The sequence below is a fragment of the Schistocerca cancellata genome, chromosome 3 (genome assembly GCF_023864275.1).
Source record: "Schistocerca cancellata isolate TAMUIC-IGC-003103 chromosome 3, iqSchCanc2.1, whole genome shotgun sequence".
In the NCBI taxonomy this organism is placed as follows: Eukaryota; Metazoa; Arthropoda; class Insecta; order Orthoptera; family Acrididae; genus Schistocerca; species Schistocerca cancellata.
In genome coordinates this window covers 241,626,814-241,646,335 of record NC_064628.1, presented here as the reverse complement: position 1 = coordinate 241,646,335, position 19,522 = coordinate 241,626,814, and the positions used below count along the sequence as shown (strand labels likewise).

At 44.6% G+C, this 19,522-nt stretch overlaps 1 protein-coding gene across 1 annotated transcript in view; it reads right to left on the bottom strand.

Annotated features, from left to right (window-relative positions):
- Window positions 1-19,522, bottom strand: part of LOC126174874 (ATP-dependent translocase ABCB1-like) — a 204,596-nt gene that overhangs the window by 90,975 nt on the left and 94,099 nt on the right. Inside the window, exons 10-11 of the mRNA XM_049921286.1 lie at window positions 15,024-15,227; window positions 483-653 (exon numbers count right to left, since the gene is read on the bottom strand). Coding sequence (XP_049777243.1) covers window positions 483-653; window positions 15,024-15,227 — 375 coding nt within the window. The remainder of the gene's footprint in view (window positions 1-482; window positions 654-15,023; window positions 15,228-19,522) is intronic.

Here is a 19,522-nt window from a genome sequence, read left to right as displayed (position 1 = left end):
GCATCGTATATTAAATTCCAAATCTCTCCGCAGTGTCTCCTGAAATCAAGGCATATGACATCGTTGATGGTGATCCATCCGTCTGTTGCAGACGTTAAGCTCAAGAGCCCTCTCGGTGCTATTCGAGAGGAGCAGGCTATATGCCGACACCGAGTTTCACCCTCTCCCTTCCGTTCACCCATAACAACACAAACTCAACACTACACTGCACAAGCAGTCACTCCCGCGACACAGATACACACTTGTCACTTCATAACAGGTGGAGGAAGGTATCGAGAAACCAACTCCATTAAGACCTGACCAAGAACGGCGATGCGGGTTCTTGCATCTGTTCATTTGGCTTTCTGAACTGCTACACTACGAGCGTCATATCACAATAAAGCTGCGTAACTGGTGGTAAATAAGGAACTACAAATAACCAAGTCTGCAAGAATTCTGTTCAAGCGCGTTGCTGGAATTAACTTTTGGTGCGTTGCACTCACCTTGTCTAGCGCGGCCTGCACCTTGGCCTCGCTGCCGGTGTCCAGGGCAGAGGTGGCCTCGTCCAGCAGCAGGATCTTGGGGCGGCGCACCAGCGCCCTGGCGATGGCGATGCGCTGCTTCTGGCCGCCCGACAGCTGGGCGCCGCGCTCGCCCACCAGCGTGTCGTAGCCCTGCACAGGGGAAGACATTACGTCCGAATGGCTTGCAGTAGACGTATAATCCTAAAGTGTCCAAAGAACTATCATAGCCTCATCCACTGCCATCGAAATCAAGAGTTTTGCTGTAGCCGCCAGCAGGTATGGCCGAATGGTTCTAGGTGCTTCAGGCGGGATTCGCAGGTTCGAGTCCTGCCTCGGGCATGGATGTGTGTGATGTCCTTAGGTTAGTTATGTTTAAGTACACTACTGGCTATTAAAATTGCTACACCACGAAAATGACGTGCTACAGACGCGACATTTAACAGACAGGAAGAAGATGCTGTGATATGCAAATGATTAGCTTTTCAGAGAATTCACACACTGTTGGCGCCGGTGGCGACACCTACAACGTACTGACATGAGGAACGTTTCCAACCGATTTCTCATACACAAACAGCAATTGACCGGCATTGCCTGGTGAAATGTTGTTGTGATGACTCATGTAAGCAGGAGAAATGTGTACCATCACGTTTCCGACTTTGGGGTAAAGGTTGGATTGTAGCCTATCGCGATTGCGGTTCATCGTATCGCGACATTGCTGCTCGCCTTGGGCGAGATACAATGACTGTAAGCAGAATATGGAATCGGTAGGTTTAGGAGGGTCATACGGAACGCCGTGCTGGATCCCAACGGCCTCGTATCACTAGCAGTCGAGATGACAGGCATCTTAACCGCTTGGTTGTAACGGATCGTGCAGCAACGTCTCGATCCCTGAATCAACAGATGGGGACGTTTGCAAGACAACAACCATCTTCACGAACAATTCGACGACGTTTGCAGTAGCATGGACTATCAGCGCGGAGACCATGGCTGCGGTTACCCTTGACGTTGCGTCACAGACAGGAGCGCCTGCGATAGTGTACTCAACGACGAACCTGGGTGCACGAATGGCAAAACGTCATTTTTTTTCGGATGAATCCAGGTTCTGTTTACAGTATCATGATGGTCGCATACGTGTTTGGCGATATCGCGGTTAACGTACATTGGAAGCGTGTATTCGTCATCGCCATACTGGCGTATCCCCCGGCGTGATGGTATGAGGTGCCATTGGTTGCACGTCTCGGTCACCTCTTGTTCGCATTGATGGCACTTTGAACAGTGGACTTTACATTTCAGATGTGTTACGACCCGTGGCTCTAACTTTCATACGATCCCTGCGAAACCCTGCATTTCAGCAGGATAATGCACGACCGCAAGTTGCTGGTCCTGTACGGGACTTTCTGGATACAGAAAATGTTCGACTGCTGCCCTTGCCAGCACATTCTCCAGATCTCTCACCAATTGAAAACGTCTGGTCAATGGTGGCTGAGCAACTGGCTCGTCACAATACGCTAGTCACTACTCTTGATGAACTGTGGTATCGTGTTGAAGCTGCATGGGTAGCTGTACCTGCACACGCCATCCAAGCTCTGTTTGACTCAATGCGCAGGCGTATCAAGGCCGTTATTACGGCCAGAGGTGGTTGTTCTGGGTACTGATTTCTCAGGATCTATGTACCCAAATTGCGTGAAAATGTAATCACATGTCAGTTCTAGTATAATATATTGGTCCAATGAATATCTGTTTATCATCTGCATTTCTTCTTGGTGTAGCAATTATAATGGCCAGTAGTGTATTTAATAAAGATCCATATAGGAGTACAGATAAAATAGTAATTTGCCAAACAAAATCAAGGTTACATTCTTATTACCTGCCAAAGAAAATATTACAATGTTACAAAGGAAAGACCAACTTTTAGCTTATTTCCAAGGGGCAAGTATAGCAAGTTCGGCACATGGTCGGCTCAAGAGAGTGATACATTTTTCCATAGTAAATAATTCCTATGATTAGAATTTGACAAGAAAAAAGAAAGCAAAAACGAATGTGCTATAGAAAGGAAAGTACTCCAGGTAATGCTGTCTTGTCCTCTTCTCGCGGACGTGTCTGTGTCTGTTCAGTAACAGTTAGATCAATATACACTTCTGGCGAAAAATACAACAGCCTCAAGTACTGTGTTCGGTGGCACCTTTGTATAATATATGCATACTGTGTTAGTGGCTCATTTTTCATGGTGTTCGCGATCAGAAGGCGCTCAGGAGGCCTCTTTGTATACGCTCTGTTTTGACTCTGGAGGTAGAAACATTCGTTCCGTGGTACATACTCTGGTTGAAGATCTTCAGCCATTTGAGCGGGATCACACTACAGGAGGCTGGATGGAAGTATCAACGGATTGCTCCACGTGTTAGCCACAGTGTATCGGTGGTGTGTCGCTGCTTTCAGCAGTGGTCTGTGGAACTTTGCCACACCATTAGACGAAGTTCTGGACGTCCGCGTAGTGCAGGCTCACGTCAAGATGTACGTATTACGTGAGCAGTGGTGGCCGACCCAAAAGCATCCACGAACGAAATTGTGGCCCATGTTGCCACGTTCTGTGTCACCAGGGACCACTGAGAACCCTGTACTTGCAGCACGACCATCACGTGTGCCTCTCACGATGCTATCAATCGTACAGCGAAAACACCAAACATGGCTGCTCTGGTGTCGTGAAAGAGTCAACTGCAGAGTGGTACGGCGCTCTATTATCGTCCTTACAGAGAGTGAGTTCTGCCTGTATGAGAGTGATGGATATACACTCCTGGAAATGGAAAAAAGAACACATTGACACCGGTGTGTCAGACCCACCATACTTGCTCCGGACACTGCGAGAGGGTTGTACAAGCAATGATCACACGCACGGCACAGCGGACACACCAGGAACCGCGGTGTTGGCCGTCGAATGGCGCTAGCTGCGCAGCATTTGTGCACCGCCGCCGTCAGTGTCAGCCAGTTTGCCGTGGCATACGGAGCTCCAACGCAGTCTTTAACACTGGTAGCATGCCGCGAAAGCGTGGACGTGAACCGTATGTGCAGTTGACGGACTTTGAGCGAGGGCGTATAGTGGGCATGCGGGAGGCCTGGTGGACGTACCGCCGAATTGCTCAACACGTGGGGCGTGAGGTCTCCACAGTACATCGATGTTGTCGCCAGTGGTCGGTGGAAGGTGCACGTGCCCGTCGACCTGGGACCGGACCGCAGCGACGCACGGATGCACGCCACGACCGTAGGATCCTACGCAGTGCCGTAGGGGACCGCACCGCCACTTCCCAGCAAATTAGGGACACTGTTGCTCCTGGGGTATCGGCGAGGGCCATTCGCAACCGTCTCCATGAAGCTGGGCTACGGTCCCGCACACCGTTAGGCCGTCTTCCGCTCACGCCCCAACATCGTGCAGCCCGCCTCTAGTGGTGTCGCGACAGGCGTGAATGGAGGGACGAATGGAGACGTGTCGTCTTCAGCGATGAGAGTCGCTTCTGCCTTGGTGCCAATGATGGTCGTATGCGTGTTTGGCGCCGTGCAGGTGAGCGCCACAATCAGGACTGCATACGACCGAGGCACACAGGGCCAACACCCGGCATCATGGTGTGGGGAGCGATCTCCTACACTGGCCGTACACCACTGGTGATCGTCGAGGGGACACTGAATAGTGCACGGTACATCCAAACCGTCATCGAACCCATCGTTCTACCATTCCTAGACCGGCAAGGGAACTTGCTGTTCCAACAGGACAATGCACGTCCGCATGTATCCCGTGCCACCCAACGTGCTCTAGAAGGTGTAAGTCAACTACCCTGGCCAGCAAGATCTCCGGATCTGTCCCCCATTGAGCATGGTTGGGACTGGATGAAGCGTCGTCTCACGCGGTCTGCACGTCCAGCACGAACGCTGGTCCAACTGAGGCGCCAGGTGGAAATGGCATGGCAAGCCGTTCCACAGGACTACATCCAGCATCTCTACGATCGTCTCCATGGGAGAATAGCAGCCTGCATTGCTGCGAAAGGTGGATATACACTGTACTAGTGCCGACATTGTGCATGCTCTGTTGCCTGTGTCTATTTGCCTGTGGTTCTGTCAGTGTGATCATGTGATGTATCTGACCCCAGGAATGTGTCAATAATGTTTTCCCTTCCTGGGACAATGAGTTCACGGTGTTCTTATTTCAATTTCCAGGAGTGTACTTGTATGTGGCTAGCCCTGGTAAACTGCCTATTGTGGAATGTGTTCGCCCACAACACACATGTCCCATTCCGGGCTCCATGCTGTTGGGGGCAATCAGTTACATCTCGCGTTAACATTTGATGTTTCTGCTGGCTAAGGTAACCAGTGCCTGCAACATTGCACAGGCTGTTAGTTCCACGCTACTGCCATTTCTTCGAAAAAAGGTGATGCACTTTTTCAACCAGACAATGCACGTCTATATGCGGGTACTACTATGCATCGTGCTCTCCATCGAGTAAAACAATTGCCCTGGTGGCAAGATTACTAGATCTCTCACCAAATAAACACATAATGGGACACGATGAACTTATTGTTCTCCAGAGTCTGCAAGAACCATTGCCGAATTAAGTCGTAAGGTGCTTGGGAGAATCAATCGCAGGGTGCCGTTCTGCTCCTATGTGATTATTTACATGTGAGACTACACGCCTCCATTGCTGCCAGAGCAGGGTACACTGTGTTCTGATGCGATTGTTTGGACATCCTTTACTATCAGAAGCGTGTATCATTTGCTCTGAATTTGTTACCATATACTCTTACAATGATGAACAACCAATAAAATGACCTTATCTTGAGGGCGTTGGATTTTTATTTTCCGGCGGTGTAAAATACTCAGCATGAAGAGAATTTTGTATGTTTAGTCATTTCAGCCTTTTGTTGTCAATAAAATGATCATAACATCAACTAAATCTTAAGGCCACACAGCAAAAACTATCTACATGTTGCTACTGTGAGCACAGATTCGATACAGGCAAACGGCTATCTAGTGTGGGCACATCTCAGGCTCTCTGTGATAAGTGAACTGTAGCCTGTACCAAGCTTTATTTCACACAACTACAAACCTAATGAAAGAAATAGCTTGAACATCTACATCTGTGCAGAAAGTACGACGCCAGATAAAGGCCGACTGAGCAATATCTATAAGGAATTTTTATCATTAATATCATATGAAGAACTAATAAAGACATTATTTAGTGTGAAATGCTACAAGATGTTCGAAATTATCTGAACTATAGGAGTATTGGGAAAGACGGGCAGAAATATACCGTAAGTACAGGAACCAAGAGGGTAAGACAAGAATGGAGGAACAAGAAAGATGCACCTGGATTAAGATGAGTGTAAGAGAAGCAGTCTTTCGTCCCTACTGAAAGATCTACACATCCAAAAAGCAATGATGGAAATAAAACAAAGATTGAAGAGTGGGATTGAAATTCGAGGTGAAAGGATATCGACGATAGTATTGGACGATGGCATTACTATGTTCGGTGAAAGTGAAGAAGAATTACGCGATCTGTTGACTGGAGCGAGCGGTCTAATCAGTATATAATATTAATCTAGAGTGAATCGGAGAAAGACAAAAATTATGACGATTAGCAGAAATGAAATTAGCGATAAATTTAACATTAAAATTATTGACTTAAACCCAAGAAAGACGAAACTTATAAAGAGTAGCAGATGAGATTAGCGACAAACTTAACATCAAAATTGTTGATTATGGAAATCTGCTACCTTGGAAGAAAAATACAACATATCGGACGAAGCAAGGAGGACATAAAAAAGCAGATTAGCACAGGCAAATAAGGCAATCCTGTTTAAAAGATGTCTACTATTGAGGAAGAAATTTCTGATAATGTACGTTTCCCGTATAGCATTGTGTGGTAGAGAATACGGTCTGCGGGAAATCCGGAAAAGAGATTCGAAGCGTCTGAGGTGTTGTGCCACAGAAGGATGTCGGTAATTAGGGGACTGGAAGAAGGTAAGGAATGAGGTTCTCCGCAGAACCGGTGAAGAAAGAAATTGCGGGATTTATACCAAACAAAAAAACAAACGATGGAACTGATCCCCCGCGGCACACAAATCAGGTCAGAATACTGTTACAGAAACAGTGAAAAAAGCATACCAAATTTAAACGAACGCAAAATCTCCAAGATTGGTGATCTTTGACAGAAACTCGAAATTTGGTGCAGACTTCAATGCGAGATGCTTATAAAGCATCTCTCATTCTGGTCGAATGTAAAGTACGATAGCGACAATACTCATTCAAATGCCTTCTATGCGCTATAGCAATTGAAATATTATCGATGACAGTGCTGCTAAAGCAGAGTTGCTAAACACAGCCTTCCGAAATTCCTTCGCCACAACAGACCAAGTAAATATTCGAGAATTCAAATCAAGAACAAATGGTTCAAATGACTCTGAGCACTATGGGACTTAACATCTGAGGTCATCAGTCCCCTAGGACTTAGAACTACTTAAACCTAACTATCATAAGGACATCACACACATCCATGCGCTAGGCAGGATTCGAACCTGCGACCGTAGCGGTCGTGCAGTTCCAGACTGAAGCGCCTAGAATTGCTCGGCCACACAAATCAAGAACAGCTGCCCTAGAAGTAGTATCCTTGGAGTAGTGAAGCAACTTAAATCACTTAATAAAAGTGAGTCTTCCGCTCTAGACTCGATACCAGTCACGTTTCTTTCAGAGTATGCTGTTGCAATAGCTCCATACTTAACAATCATATACAATCGCTCGCTCGACGAAAGACTCCTACCCAAAGGCTGGAAAGTTGCACAGGTCACACCAATGTTCAAGCAAGGCAACGGAAGTAATCCGCTAAATTGCAGGCCCATATCGTTAACGTCGATATTCAGCACGATTATGGAACGTATATTGTGTTTGAGCATTATGAATTATCTCCAAGAGAACGATCTATTGACACACGGATTTAGAAAACATCGTTCTTGTGAAACACGAAGTTTTAGTGCTATCGACAAGGTATTTCAAACTGATTCGTATTTATAGATTTCCAGAATGTTTTCTACACCGCACCTCACAAGCGGCTTGTAATAAAACTGCGTGCTTATGGAATATCATATCAGTTATTACTACTGGATTCGTGATTATCCGTCAAAGAGGTCGCAGTTCGCAGTCATTAACGGAAAGTCATCGACTAAAACAGAAGTGATTTCTGGCGTACCCCATGGTAGTGTTATAGGCCCTCTGCTGCACCTTCTGTACATAAACGATTTAGAAGACAATCTGAGCAACAGCCTTAGGTTGTCTGCAGATGACACTGTCGTTACCGCCTAGTAAAATCATCAGATCAAAACCAATTGCAAAACGAATTAGAAAAGATATTAGTGTGGTGCCAAAATTGGCAATTGACCCTAAATAATGAAATGTGTGAGATCATCTACATGAGTACTAAAAGGTGTCCGTTGAACTTCGGTGCCACGATAAATCAATCAAATATAAAGTCAGAAAATTCAACTAAATACCTAGGAATTACAGTTACGAACAACTTAAATTGGAAAGACCACACATAAAATGTTCTGGGGAAATCGAACCAGGGACTGCGTTTTATTGGCAAAACACTTAGAAGATGCAACAGACTGCCTACACTGCCCTTTTCCGTCCTGTTTTGGAGTACTGCTGCGCGGTGTGGGATCCTTACCAGATAGGGTAAACGGAGTACATCGAAAAAGTTTAAAGAAGGGCAGCATGTTTTGTATTATCGAGAAATAGTGAAGAGAGTTTTATGGACACGATTCAGGATTTGGGGTGGATATCGTTAAAAACAAAGGCGTTTCTCGTTACGGCGAGATCTTCTCACGAAATTTTAATAACCAGCTTTCTCCTCCGAGTGCAAAATATTTTTTTGACTCTGACCCACACAGGGAGAAATGACCATCATAATAAAATAAGGCAAATCAAATCTGGCACGGGAAGATATAAGTGTTCGTTTTCTCCGTGCGGTGTTCTAGAGTAGAATAACAGAGAATTATTGTGAAGATGGTTCAATTAACCCTCTGTCAGGCACCTAAATGTGATTTGCAGAGTATCTGTGTAGAGGTAGATGTAGATATAGATACGCAAAACATTGACAAAAAGACGGAAGAGTATAATTGCACATGTGTTACGACACCAGCGATTAAGTTCCTTGGTGCTAGAGGGAACTGTAGGGAGTAAAAACTACTAGGGAAGACATATATCGGAAACATTCACGAACTGATTGAGTACGGTGTAAGTATAAGTGCAGGTGGAAGAGACTGGCACAAGAGAGCAATCAAACCTGTAAGAATACCGATGACTCAAAACAAAATGTTAAAACCATGGAACACAGACTGCATTCGTCGTATCTGCACAATGGCGTGCGGTATCGCACCTCTGACGTATCACAACAGGCAGCTTAAGTGTCCCAGCGTCTGCTAGAGCCACTCGCCTGTATGAGTCCATTTTACCATGGCGGAAGATGATTGTGAAAGCATCCTCTTGTAATGATTAAACTGATTTGCAACGTGTTTAACGACTAACGGTTACTCACTCCGCTGGAAAAGCTACATTTCACAAACAACACGAAATGCCTTGATCAGTAACCCAGGTTCATGATAGGAACGTCGAATGCTCTCCATTTACTTTCAACATCCCCACTGGAAGTAAGAGAGATTTAATATTTTTCTATTCTTATGTGACTTTTAGACCACCGATAGTTAATGACATTAACGATATAATTCAGGAATGAAATTCACTAAAATGAAAAGAACTAATCGATGTACTTGAACCATTGAAGATGCAATGACATGACTATGTCATTTCGATCCGTTCAGATATGCTGCTCCTACAGTGTGTAAGACGCCATTATGCTACGGCTAATTGTAAACTATGCCTCTCTGGTCTGCATAGAATGAACCCCACGATACGCAGATTGTCCCACACGGACTCGGGTATGAAGTGAAAAACTGCGTAACGGAAGCAACGACGCCCTAACAGATGAGTCCAGGGTGTGGTCCTAACAGAAATTAGTGGTATTAAAGGAAGCTATGGAGTTCATCTGTATGCTGAAATTAAAGATAGGTCTAGTTTGACCATAATTTTTTGTTATAAAAATGGAAACAGGAACACCAGTATGATTCAGAAATGGTACCCTATCACCTCCAAACCAAGTATCATCTACAAACCTACAGAGATAAGAGATAATTGGTACACAAATACTTGCAACTAAAATAATTTAAGTATAAGCACTAAACGGCAACATCCACGTGGAAAGGGTAGAGAATGGTATCTGGTAATTAATCCTCTGAGATAAATCCAATAAGTGATTCGGCATCGCAAATGATGACTGAATCCATCTACTGTGGCGCAAAAAAACTCAAATGTAGGAACAAAAAGTGCCCGAACCATGAGTGAGACACCAAGTACCCAGAGTAACTCTAAAACGACGTCCCACTAACTTTACATCTTTCTCGTCACTCTCATCCGCCATTCATTTTGGCAGCGTCATCTTACCATACTTCTTCGTCACGAGAATGTGGACTACTCGTACATCCGCCATCTGGAGAAACGAAATCCAGTGCCAAAATCTCCAGAGCCATAGTCACTTTCCAAGTCTCCAAAACAAGGTTTGTCTTCCTAAGTCTAAATCCAAGTTTCTAAAGTCGCAATCGATGTCTCTCATCCCGAATCCAAACTCTACCTGTCGCCAAAATAACTGTACTCCGGTGGTAGTCATATTCTGGATACCACGCAACAAAAATTTGCCTCCCTCCTCCGAATAGTCTATTTAACTGCTAGCCAATCACTTACTTTTTCAATTATACAAAATTCTAACAGTTCCACAAAATTTCGGAAGTGCAGCCGCAGTAATTCAACTTCTCAGAAGAAGAAATTTTATGGAACAGTCTTTGCGCCGCGAAAATATGAAGATGCTAAATCCTAATATTTTGGTGGCGAACTCCCAATCTCGTGACACGTTGCAGCCCTGACCGATAAGAGCAAAGCTTTTCTCAGGACAGAGTTTCCGATCTCCCACTCCATCTAATTTTATGGACATCACCAACTGATCTTTTCTTGAATAATCGGTTCAACAAGCTCCATGGCCCGACGACAGGAAGTCGTATGAGGGCTTTTTTCAAAGCGCGCGTAACATTCCATAAATTTTGCACTCTCATGGCCCTATCAAGATGTCATCTGGTTTCCGTCTCACTACTGCATGATCGAAGACTGGTTAAGCGTAATCCGAAAAATTAAACGACGGACTGGCGCCAGTCTGACGCGTTTCAAGTGTAATGAACATATAGTGGCAACTGAAAATGCGTGTTGCATGTGACTGAAATGCAGTCAGGCAAGAGAGAAAATCTTAAACAATACTTCTCTACATTTTGCATTACAACCGCCATTATACATCAAATGACTGAGATACAAAATAATTGTTGCTTCAGCGCAAGAAAACTGAATTCTTCCTAAGCTTCAAGAAGAACCAAGTCGTGAACGCTTTGCTACTTTTGTGAAGTATGTTTTGCTTTCAGGGCAGCTATTTTATTAACGGTGAGATAACTGAAATATACTCAGCGAAAGGTCGATAGTTGCGCAGGAATGGACTACATTAACTGCATATTTAGTGCAACAGAAACAGCTTGTAACTTAACATCGGTCCAGGAACCGTAGGCGGAACGCAGTCACAACCGTGGAAAGATCAAAGTATAGTGTTTGCAATACCACAGATTACATTATGCTAAACATTATATGGTCAGATAACGTATGAAATGAGGTTTGCTGTTCCATCCGAAAACAGAGCAAGGGAAAAGGGACTATATTCCTCCATACGAGCCTTAATCTCTGTAGTACACTACTGGCCATTAAAATTACCACACTAAGAAGAAATGCAGATGATAAACGGGTATTCAATGGACAAATATATTATACTAGAACTGACATGTGATTACATTTTCACGTAATTTGGATGCATAGATCCTGAGAAATCAGAACAACCACCTCTTGCCGTAATAACGGCCTTGATACGCCTGGGCATTGAGTCAAACAGAGCTTGGGTGGCGTGTACATGTACATCTGCCCATACAGCTTCAACACGCTACCACAGTTCATCAAGAGTAGTGACTGGCGTATTGTGACGAGCCAGTTGCTCGGCCAGCAATGACCAAACGTTTTCAGTTGGTGAGAGATCTGGAGAATGTGCTGGCCAGGGCAGCAGTCTAACATTTTTGTATCCAGAAACGCCCGAACTCAACCTGCAACATGCGGTTGTGCATTATCCTGGAGAAAAGTAGGGTTTCGCAGGGATCGAATAAAGGATAGAGCCACGGGTCGTAACACATCTGAAATGTAACGTCCACTGTTCAAAGTGCCGTCAATGCGAACAAGAGGTGACCGAGACGTGTAACCAATACCATCACGCCGGGTGATACGCCAGTATGGCGATGACGAATACACGCTTCCAATGTGCGTTCACCGCGATGTCGCCAAACATGGATGCGACCATCATGATGCCGTAAACAGAACCTGGATTCATCCGAAATAATGATGTTTTGCCATTCGTGCACCCAGGTTAGTCGTTGAGTACACCATCGCAGGCGCTTCTGTCTGTGATGCAACTTCAAGGGTAACCGCATCCATGGTCTCCGAGCTGATAGTTCATGTTGCTGCAAACGTCGTCGAACTGTTGGTGCAGATGGTTGTTGTCTTGCAAACGTCCCCATCTGTTGACTCAGGGATCGAGACGTGGCTGCACGATCCATTACAGTCATGCTGATAAGATGCCTGTCATCTCTACTGCTAGTGATACGAGGCCGTTGGGATCCAGCACGGCGTTCCGTATTACCCTCCTGAACCCACCAATTCCATATTCTGCTAACAGGCATTGGATCTCGACCAAGGCGAGCAGCAATGTCGCGATACGATAAACCGCAATCGCGATAGGTTACAATCCGACCTTCATCAAAGTCGGGAACGTGATGGTACACGAGGCATCACAATAACGTTTCACCAGGCAACGCCGGTCCACTGCTGTTTGTGTATGAGAAATCGGTTGGAAACTTTCCTCATGTCAGCACGTTATAGGTGTCGCCACTGGTGCCAGCCTTGTGTGAATGCTCTGAAAAGCTAATAATTTGCATATCACAGCATCTTCTCCCTGTCGATAAATTTTGCGACTGTAACACGTCATCTTCGTGGTGTATCAATTTTAATGGCAAGTGTATTATCTTCATGGCCCTTACGCAAAATGTACAATGGCGGCAGTAGAATAATTCTGCGGCCATCATCAAATGCTAGTTCTCTAAATTTTCTCGTCACTGCTTCTCGAAAAGGACGTTGCCTTTCCTCCAGTGATTCTCAGTAGAGTTCCAGAAGCACCTCCGCAACGCTTGCATGTTTTTCTAGCCTACTGGTAAAAAATCCAGCAGACCACATCTGAATTACTTCGATGTCTTCTTTTGATCCAACCTTGTGCGGATCCCAAACACTAGAACAGTACTCAAAAGGCCGCGCTAGTGTCTTATGTGCGGTCTCCTTCACAGATGAACCACACATTACTAAAATTATCCCAGTATACCTTACTATAGTCCATTTCATTTTTAATCGACGTGACGGTGTGAAGCAGCACACTACCAACGCTGCATTCGAACAGTATGGGTTGTTTTTCATTCTCATCTGCATTAAATTACGTTTTTTTTTCATTCAGAACTAGCTAGCGTTCATCCACCAACTAGAAATTTTGTCTAAGTCATGTGATGTCGTTCTGGTCGCTCAACGATGACACCTTCCCATACTCCACAACGTTATCAGTAAACAGTTGCAGACTGCTGCTTACCCTGTCCGTCAGATTATTTATGTGTATAGAAAATGAAAAGTGCAGTGGAGGAGAGCTCGTACAGGGTAGGGCAAATAAAAGTGGATCGGATGACTGGATGCGATTGGAAATGTATGTATGCGTAGAACCACACCCCGTGATGCGCACAACATGTGTACCTCCGCCGCGTGATTGATACCGGTTTAGAGCGTATTGCGGGCAGTGACAGTGTCAAGGGAGCTCTCATTCCTTACGTTATCAACCCATCTACTTTTCAAAATTCGTCTGTAGCATCAAATCTCAAATGCTTTCATCCTACTCTTTCCCGGTTTTCTCACAGTCCATGTTTCACTACCATACAATGCTGTGCTCCAAATATACATTCTCAGGAATTTCTTCCTGAAATTAAGGCCTATGTTTGTTACTAGTAGACTTCTCTTGACCAGGAATGCCCTTTGTCTAGTGCTAGTCTGCTTTTGATGTCCCCCTTGCTCCGTCCGTCACTGGTTAATTTGCTGCCTAGGTAGCAGAATTCCTTAACTTCATCTACTTCTTGACCATCAATCCTGACGTTAAGTTCCTCCCTGTTCTCATTTCTGCTACTTCTTTTTATTTTCTCTTTTTTCGATTCACTCTCAGTCCATATTCTGTACTTATAAGACTGTTCATTCCACTCAGCAGATCGTGTAATTCTTTTTTACTTTCACTCTGGATAGCAATGTCATCAGCGAATCGTATCATTGAAATCCTTTCACCTTGAATTTTAATTCCTTCCTCTCCAGATCTTTTCCTTTATTTCCACCATTGATTCTTCGCTGTACAGATGCAACAGTAAGGGCGGAAGACTACATCCCTGTTTTAATCCGAGCACTTCGTTCTTGGCCGTCCTCTCTTATTATTCCCTCTTAGCTCTCGTACATGTTGTACATTACCTGCCTCTCCATATAGCTTATCCCTATTTTTCTCAGAATTACGAACATCTTGCACCATTTTACTTTGTCGAACGCTTTTTCTAGGTCGAGAAATCCTATGAACGTGTCTTATGTATTCTTTAGTCTTGCTTCCATTATCGACCACAACGTCAGAATTGCCTTTCTGGTGCCTTTACTATTCCCAGAGCCAAACTGATCATCATCCAACACACCCTCAATTTTATTTTCCATTCTTCTGTACATTATTAATTTCGCCGAATATTGTTTTGATCTATATTCTGAGTCAGTTCTTCCGACAATCTTTTCTTTCTCAATTTCTTCGCATTTTTGATGCAGCCATTTCGTCTTAGCTTCCCTGCACTTCCTGTTTACTTCATTTCTGAGCCACTTGTATTTCTGTATTCCTGAATTTCCCTGAACATTTTTGTAGTTCCTTCTTTCATCAATCAACTGAAGTATTTCTTCTGTTACCCACGGTTTCTTAGCAGTTACCTTCTTTGTACCTATGTTTAACCAGGTTAGTACTATATTTACTTTTCTCTACTGTGTTTCTTTGTACCCTGAAACTCTGCTCTCCAGGCCACTTTTATTTGCCACACCCCACAGAACAGTGTACTGCGCACTGAAGAAACAAAAGTGAAGCATTGACACATTATACAAACAGAGGAAACATAGAATCGAAACAGTAGAAAAAGTAGTAACTGTATAAATGCCAACCATGGTTTGTTAAAAAGTAGCATATGTCTAGAGTTTACCTGCGGGAGCTTGGAAATGAAGTCATGCGCGTTGGCCATTTTGGCTGCCTGTATTATTTCGTCCATGGTTGAACCGTCTCGTCCGTAGCGAATGTTCTCTGCAATGCTGGTCTGGAAGAGTACTGGCTCCTGTCCCACCACGCCAATCTGCGACCGTAGCCAGCCAACATTCAGCTTCCGGATGTCATGGCCATCCAGCTCCACCTGTGTGCAAACACCAGCATCCGCCTCAACGTTGGTTTTCACCATTAGCACTCTGAACATCTCAAAGAAACACAAGACGGTTAAAAATAAAACAGAACGTCGTCATTAAAGGAGACCAGTGTTACAGGGCGATATCCAGCAGTGAGCTATGATATTCCAGAAAATAAGCAAAAAAAAATTTGTATTCCCATCTCTGGTTACCATAAATTTCTACATCTACGTAAATACTCCGAAAGTCACTGTACAGAGCTTGGCGGAGAGTACGTCGTATCAATATTGTTTTCATTCACATTTCAGTATCGTTTGAACGAGGAAAAGATGATCGTCGAAATGGCTTCGTAAGAACCCTGATAGCTCATCTTCCTCTCACGTTTCCTATGCGAAACATACGTTGGTTACAGCGTGATGGTTCTCTAAATTTAACGAACAGGATCTCCTGAGAGCTACGTCTTTCTTTCAGGGATTCCCACTTCATTTAGATATGTTCATCATTTTTCCTACTTCTCCTCATTTCCTGTGTCACGAACAGTTTATTTCCTAGAATGTCTGTGTTTCTTCCATTCTCAATTTTCTGTTCTTTACACCGATCAACCATTTGTTCACATCCATTCTTCACCTACCTATCCTGGGCGTTACCTAACAAGTGTGGTATTCAAGATTTCTTTGGTCTGTGGAGGTAGTCAACATACATCATTATAAGGAGGACGTTCAATAAGTAATGCAACACTTTTTTCCAGAAAACGGGTTGGTTTTATTCAGGATTGCAACAAGCCACATTATTCCCCACTCTTTTGGCTAAGAAACCGCATTTTTCAATATAATCTTTGTGTGATACGATTGCCTTACGCCAGCTGTGTAGCTGTATGGTACCACTCTACTGGTCAACGTCGGAGCCAACGTCTTGATGCGTAAATAACCTCCCAGTCATTCGCGTACTGCATCCCGCGAAGTTAATCCTTCATTGGGCCAAATAGACGGAAGTCGGAAGGTGCATTGGCGGCAAGGAACCTAGCACACACACACACACACACACACACACACACACACACACACACACACACACCTCTGAGTACCCCACCTGATCGACGAGTCTGTCAACACTACCAGCAGAGACGTTTAGTTGTGCAGCGAGTTGTTTGATTGTGATCCGTCGATCACCTCGAATGAGAGTGTCCGCAAGTTCAGTATGGAAGGAGATGCAAATGTGTGCAGCCGGCTGTCATGCGGGATATCGTACGGGTTTGCACGACCTTGCCGCGATAATGACGTACGCCTCGCCTTACGACACACCTTGCTTTTGTTTACTGACAGGTCTTCGTAGATATCCCGCAGGCACTTGCGACGCTATGGTTTTCCGCAAAATGAACTAACTGACAGCTCCCTGCTTAGAACGCACCTCCGCTGCAGCCGCCACTTTGAAGGCTACGTATAGCGCGTCACTTATCGGAACTTTATGAAACTCTAGGGGCTTAAGTGGGAATATTCCATGATGTTCCACAATAAATTCCGCAATTTTCAACTGAAATTGGGTGGAAAAAAATGTATTGCATTACTTGTCGAACGCCTCTCGTGCTGTACCTCCTAGGAAGTCCTCCAGAACTATTTTAGACTTGGCTGTCTGCTTAGCTAATTATCCTGTTAATTCCAGCCTCATTACTTTCTCCTGATTCTTATTTTTCGTCAGAAACAGTAAGCAAACTATGAATCTTAGAAGTGATGTGGTCGTTGAAGTTTTCTCGGTTTATGGTATATTGTCCATCTTCTGTCGGAATCGTTGACATCGTTTTGCTTACAATATTTGAAAGAGAGAACTTATCTTCTTCGTCAGGCACTTCGATCAGTTGTCTTACGTTTGGTCACTGGCTGGCCTCCAGCAAGATATTATTTTGCACCTTTTACATCCCGTCAGAATTGGGAGTATTGAACGCTGGGGAGGGTGGACGGAGTAGACAAAGTACCACCTGCGGTATTTCTCTGATAAGCAAAGTAAAGTAACAACTTTGGTCGGGACTACGATAATGCAACCGTTTCAATTTATTTCTGCGATAATGTTGCCCTAGATAATAACGTGAAGATCAAATGTCTCTATTCACATCTTTTTCGTGTCCGCGCGTGTGCACGTGTGTGTGTGTGTGTGTGTGTGTGTGTGTGCGAGCGCGAGCGCGCAGGCGTGCGTGAGAGTACGAGCGCGCACGTGCTTTCGCGCGCCTGTGTGTGTGTGTGTGTGTGTGTGTGTGTGTGTGTGTGTGTGTGTGTGTGTTGCGTGACTGACTGGCCGCTAGAGTACTTAAAACAAAATGGCACAGCCCATTGACTTATTAACTCAAGTGAGTTGATCTGACACAGCAGAGCATTTCCACTGCTGCCGTGCTGCCGTTAACGAATTACTATGCGATATTGCACTCTATTTTGATCTGACTCCTCGTCGGCGTGTTAGGTTTCGGCTGCGGCGAATTCAATGTTTACCACGACTCCAAACATGTACACTGAGATGAGAAAAGTTGTTGGATATCTCCTAATATAGTGCGTGTCGAACCTTCTTTTCTCCGACGCAGTACAGCAACTAGATGTGGAACAGACTCAGCAAGTCGTTGGAAGTCCCCTTCTTAAATATTCAGCCATGCTGCATCTATAGCCGTCCACAATTGCGAAAGTGTTGCCGGTACAGGATTTTGTGCACGACGAGCTGACCTCTCGATTATGTCCCATAAATGTTCGTTGAGATTCATGTAGGTCGTGTCAAATCATTTGCTCGAATTATCCAGAATGTTCTTCAAATGAATTGCGAATAATCGTGGACCCGTGACATGGCGCACTGTCATCCATAACATGAAGTCCATGAATAGCTGGAAATGGTCTCCAGGAAGTCGAACATAGCCATTTGTAATCAAGAGTCGTTTCATTTGCATTAGAGGGCCCATTCCATTCTGTGTAAACATAGCTCACACCACTACAAGCTTGGTTAGTGCCACAGTTGGGTCCACAGCTTCGTGGGGTCTGCGCCATGCTCGAATCGTACCATCAACTCTTACCAACAGAAATCGGGACTCATCTGATTAGGTCACGGTTTTCCAGTCGTCCAGGGACTAACTCATATGGTCGGGTCAAATGTTGAAAATAAATTTGTTATCATTTTCAATTTAAGTTTTTTATATCAATTGTTCTTTTTTCTGCTCTTTTAATAAGATTTGGTTTAAATGAAAAAAAGTTTATTTGATTAAATAAAATTAATGTAGCCGAAAATATAATGAATAGGGAGAATCATATAAGAGGGGATATTTGAGGGATTTGGATTAAATTTCCCCATCAGAAGTAGTCGTTAATTTACTATTTTTTGGTTTTGGTCACGAGTCCAGGAGAGGCACAGCAGGCGATGTCGTGCTGTTACAAAACGCAATCACGTCTGGCGTTTGCTGCCACAGCCCATTAAGGACAAGTTTCGCCACACTCTCCTAGCGCCTACGTTCGTCGAATGCCCCATATTAATTTCTTCTGTTACTTCACGTATTGTTGCTTGTCTGTTAGCACTGGCAACTCTACGTAAATGCGGCTGTTCTCGGTAGTTAAGTGGAGGCCGTCGGCCACTGTGTTGTCCGTGGTGAGAGATAATGCCTGGAATTCGGTATTCTTGTCACAGTCTTGACACTGTGGATCTCGGAATAGTGAATTCCCTAATAATTTCCAAAATGAATTATCTCATGCGTCTAGGTGCAACTACCAGTCCGCCTTCGAAGTCTGCTAATTGCCGTCGTGCTGCCATAATCACGTCGGAAACATTTTCATATGAATTACCTGAGTACAAGTGACAGCTCCACCAGTGCACTGCTCTTTTATCTGGAGGTCCTATGTTACGCCGTCGTCAAGGTAGCCCCTGCGGGCTGGCAACACATCTAACACCACACAGGATCGAGGTTGTCTAAGCCCAAGGCGTCAGCAATGGTAAACATCGGCTTTTTGGAAACAGACATTCCGCGCACTACTTCCTGCAGAGGGAGTTGGGATGGCCTGCAGAGAGTATTACTACACCAACATCTGATTGGCTGGCCCATATTATTTAAAGGCTAGAACCAGCATCGGACGTCAGTTCACGCCGAATGCCGACCTCAAGGACGTCGGCACGGAAGACTACGTCTTCGCCAGCGGAATAGGACTTGGAATTAAGTGGATGTGTGTTACCACGGACTCTTGTCCGAAACGTAGACGTTATCTTTTGTTGCCTCTTATAGGAAATTCGTACTGACTTTGTGATTGTGACTTTTCGTTGTTATTCAGTCATTTCCATGTAGACTCACGTA